Source organism: Gavialis gangeticus, unplaced genomic scaffold (assembly GCF_001723915.1).
Source record: "Gavialis gangeticus isolate Ggan-Ray unplaced genomic scaffold, GavGan_comp1, whole genome shotgun sequence".
In the NCBI taxonomy this organism is placed as follows: domain Eukaryota; kingdom Metazoa; phylum Chordata; order Crocodylia; family Gavialidae; genus Gavialis; species Gavialis gangeticus.
Genome location: NW_017729031.1, coordinates 109,296,705 through 109,299,713, shown reverse-complemented (window position 1 = coordinate 109,299,713; position 3,009 = coordinate 109,296,705). Strand labels below are relative to the sequence as shown.

At 51.8% G+C, this 3,009-nt stretch overlaps 1 protein-coding gene across 1 annotated transcript in view; it reads left to right on the top strand.

Moving 5' to 3' along the window:
* Nucleotides 1-3,009, top strand: part of CD79B (CD79b molecule) — a 33,323-nt gene that overhangs the window by 27,401 nt on the left and 2,913 nt on the right. Inside the window, exon 5 of the mRNA XM_019523575.1 lies at nucleotides 1,094-1,135. Coding sequence (XP_019379120.1) covers nucleotides 1,094-1,135 — 42 coding nt within the window. The remainder of the gene's footprint in view (nucleotides 1-1,093; nucleotides 1,136-3,009) is intronic.

Genomic DNA, 3,009 nt, shown 5'->3' with positions numbered 1-3,009 from the left:
CCATGCAGTGTGGGGTGGGGGGGCAGCAGGGATGGCCCCCTGGCTGGCAGGAACCAGTGAGTCTGGGGGCCGGTTTTCCAAAGTGCTGGGAGCTGGGGTAGGTGAGGCAGCCATTGCCGGGCTGGGAGAGAGGGCAGGGGATGGAGCCTGTGTGATTCAGAGATTCGGCTGATTTGGCAGCAGCCGACTCTCCAAATCAGATTCGGCCGAATCAATTCAGGACAGTGATTCGAGTCACTGAATCGAAGCACTGTCCCCCGAATCAGCTGAATCCGAAGCGAATACTAGCTGCTTTGCACAGACCTAGTTGCCCTGCAAAAGCCTGTTGGCTTTTTATGGGTGGTGGGCAAAACAGTCCAGGGTGTGGCCTGGCCTGGATTTAGTCATGTGCAGTCCTTGCTCAGAGAAAGAAAATCATCTTTTTGGCTCGTCTGAGGAATGAGGCATTGAGACTGTTGAAATGAGAGGCTGTGGAAGCGCTTGGAATTCCTCCAAAAGCTGTGGGGTCCACGTTCTGGCAGATCAGGGGTTTGGCAGAGCAGGGGGTTGTCCTCCCTCTGCACTAGGAATGGCAGACCACCCATATCTTCTGGTTTGTCCTCGGAGGAGTGGAGTGTGGGAGGATGAGCAGGAGTCTGTGCTGATGGTATATGTGATGGATCCATGTCTGCAATTGGTCATACTGTCAGAGCTCTCCATTGGAGTCACTGGTACAAACATGAGTGCAACCAGGTCTCCTGTGACACAGCTTTTTGCCATTGTTGGGGCTGAAAAGTCTTCGGTTTATGCAAAACATGCTATGGTATTTTAGCCAGAGATGGTTAATGCAAAGGATTCCAGGTGTAAATCTCAGGCCATCACAACAGGAGATGCCCCTGGTTGTAAAAACACAACTGTGTTACGTGTGTCAAGTATGTCTTTTCTTGGAGAGACCAGCTGCCAGAGAGCCCTTCTAGCACCATTGCACAGTACTGACAATGTGCAAGTTTAGACCCACTTGGGATACCCTGACAGGAAGCACTCAGGCAAGACTCCACAGTTCAGTCACCTGGAATATTATTGAACTTACCCTGTGTCTCCCCATTCCCCCTAGGGTGATGGCAAGGACAGTTCTGATGAAGACCACACCTATGAGGTAAGTCTGGTGTGGACAGGCAAAATGTGTATACCATTTTTAATAAACTTGTGGACAAGCAATGTACAGTCCTTGACCAGTATAATGGCATCCAACCAGTAGCAAATTTACTCTAGAATGTATCAGATTTAAATCCCTATTAGTATAATATATCACTATAGGACAGCAATGCTGAACCTTTTGGTCCCACAGGCCAGAAGAATGGTGCAGGGTCAGTCTGCAGGCTGAATTGGGCCTTCAGGCCTGGCACCATCCCTTTCCAACCCCCATGCACTGGGATTGGGTCTTGGGGGCCTGACAACACCTCCTCCCATACCCCCTGCACTGGGATGGTGTCTTGGGGGGCCCAGTGCCACCCCCTCCCACCCAAGTGTGCCAAGATTGGGTTCCGGGGTCCAGTGCCACCCTCTCCCAGCCCCCACCACTGCAATTGGGCCCTGGGCCTTAGCGCCATGCCCACCCAGCCCTTTATGCTGGAATCAGGTGCCCAATGCAGGGCCTTTATGCCATAAGTCTGGAAGTTTGGCAGCAGTACTCCCTGCTGCCAAGTTTCTGGACCCATGAGAAGTCCCACAAGCCAGATGATACAGAATCGTGGGCCAGGGGCTGAACACCCCAGTGTAAAATATATTAATACTGCTTTTGTCTATCTAGATTCCCTCCTGGGTTGGACAGTTAGTTGAAGAGAATCCTAGAGAGCTTATGGCTCCCTCAGGAAGCAGCTGCTCTGGCTTCCCCTCTGGCCATGGCTGCTATGGGATAATGGGAAGAAAATAGGCATGCAGTAATAGTTAGAGTTAATGATAGTTAATGTAATGTAGTGGGGCTATCGTCAAAGCAGTAAATGGGTATGAAGCAGGGGTGGGCAAAATACAGCCAGAGGGCCAGATCTGGCCCACCAGCTGATTGTTTCCAGCCCAGAGGTCAGCAGCCACAAAGTTATAGGATCTGGCATGTAGGGAGCCAGCAGTTCTGGCTGCTGCGTTGTGCCTGGCGGGTGGGTGGACGCATCCTGGCCCATCCACAGCTTATACCAGCTCCGGCCTCATATGCCAGAAGCAGCATCGGGAACAGGCTGGCATCAGCTGTGGATACCGCCTGCAGGTTCCCACCAGGGATCTGGGCCACTGCCTAAGACAGCAGCAGACTTGGGAGGATGCCCTGATTGTGGCAGGCCAGTAAGGGGCACTTCTGCACTAAGCCACCCACCCTACTGTGCACAACCACCTACCAAGCTCCAAGTGCCTCCCTTGGGGCACCTACAACTGGCTGACCCCCTTCCTGGAGCACACCCACAAGCCAGGGATAACTGCCGCCACCACTCAGGGTCTGGTCATTGCCCGGGCCCTGTGCCCCCTGGGGTGCACCGGCCTTGTAGATCTTGAGGGCGCTTGACCCCCTGCTAGATCTTGGGGTGCTTCCTTTAACGTGAACCACAGAAACTAGCCTCCCTTAGTCAGCCAAGCCAAGGGAATGAAAAGTTATGCCTAATGCCTCTCAAACATGTACCACAAAGCTTGTTATAGCAGATAGCTTTACTGGGTAGAGAGGATAGGCTTGGGGAGGGATACAAGTCAGAGAAGTATCAAAAGAAGACCCAGAGCAAACAGAAATGGCCTGATAGCCATTTAAAATGCTTCTAAATTATATAAGCTACCTTTCTAGTTACGTTTCTGGTCATTTACTCACTTCAGCATCCCAGAAGTGGGTGAGGAATGCAGAGGTTCAGGCTGCTGTGTAAAAGTCCCAACATGGCTCTCCTTCTCCCTGGAAAGCCTCTCTCTTAACTAGCCCCCTCTGACCTCACCTGCTCAAACTAGTCAAGGCCAGATGTTGTTTTATGCTGACCAACCAATTTAAAAAGTATCACACCT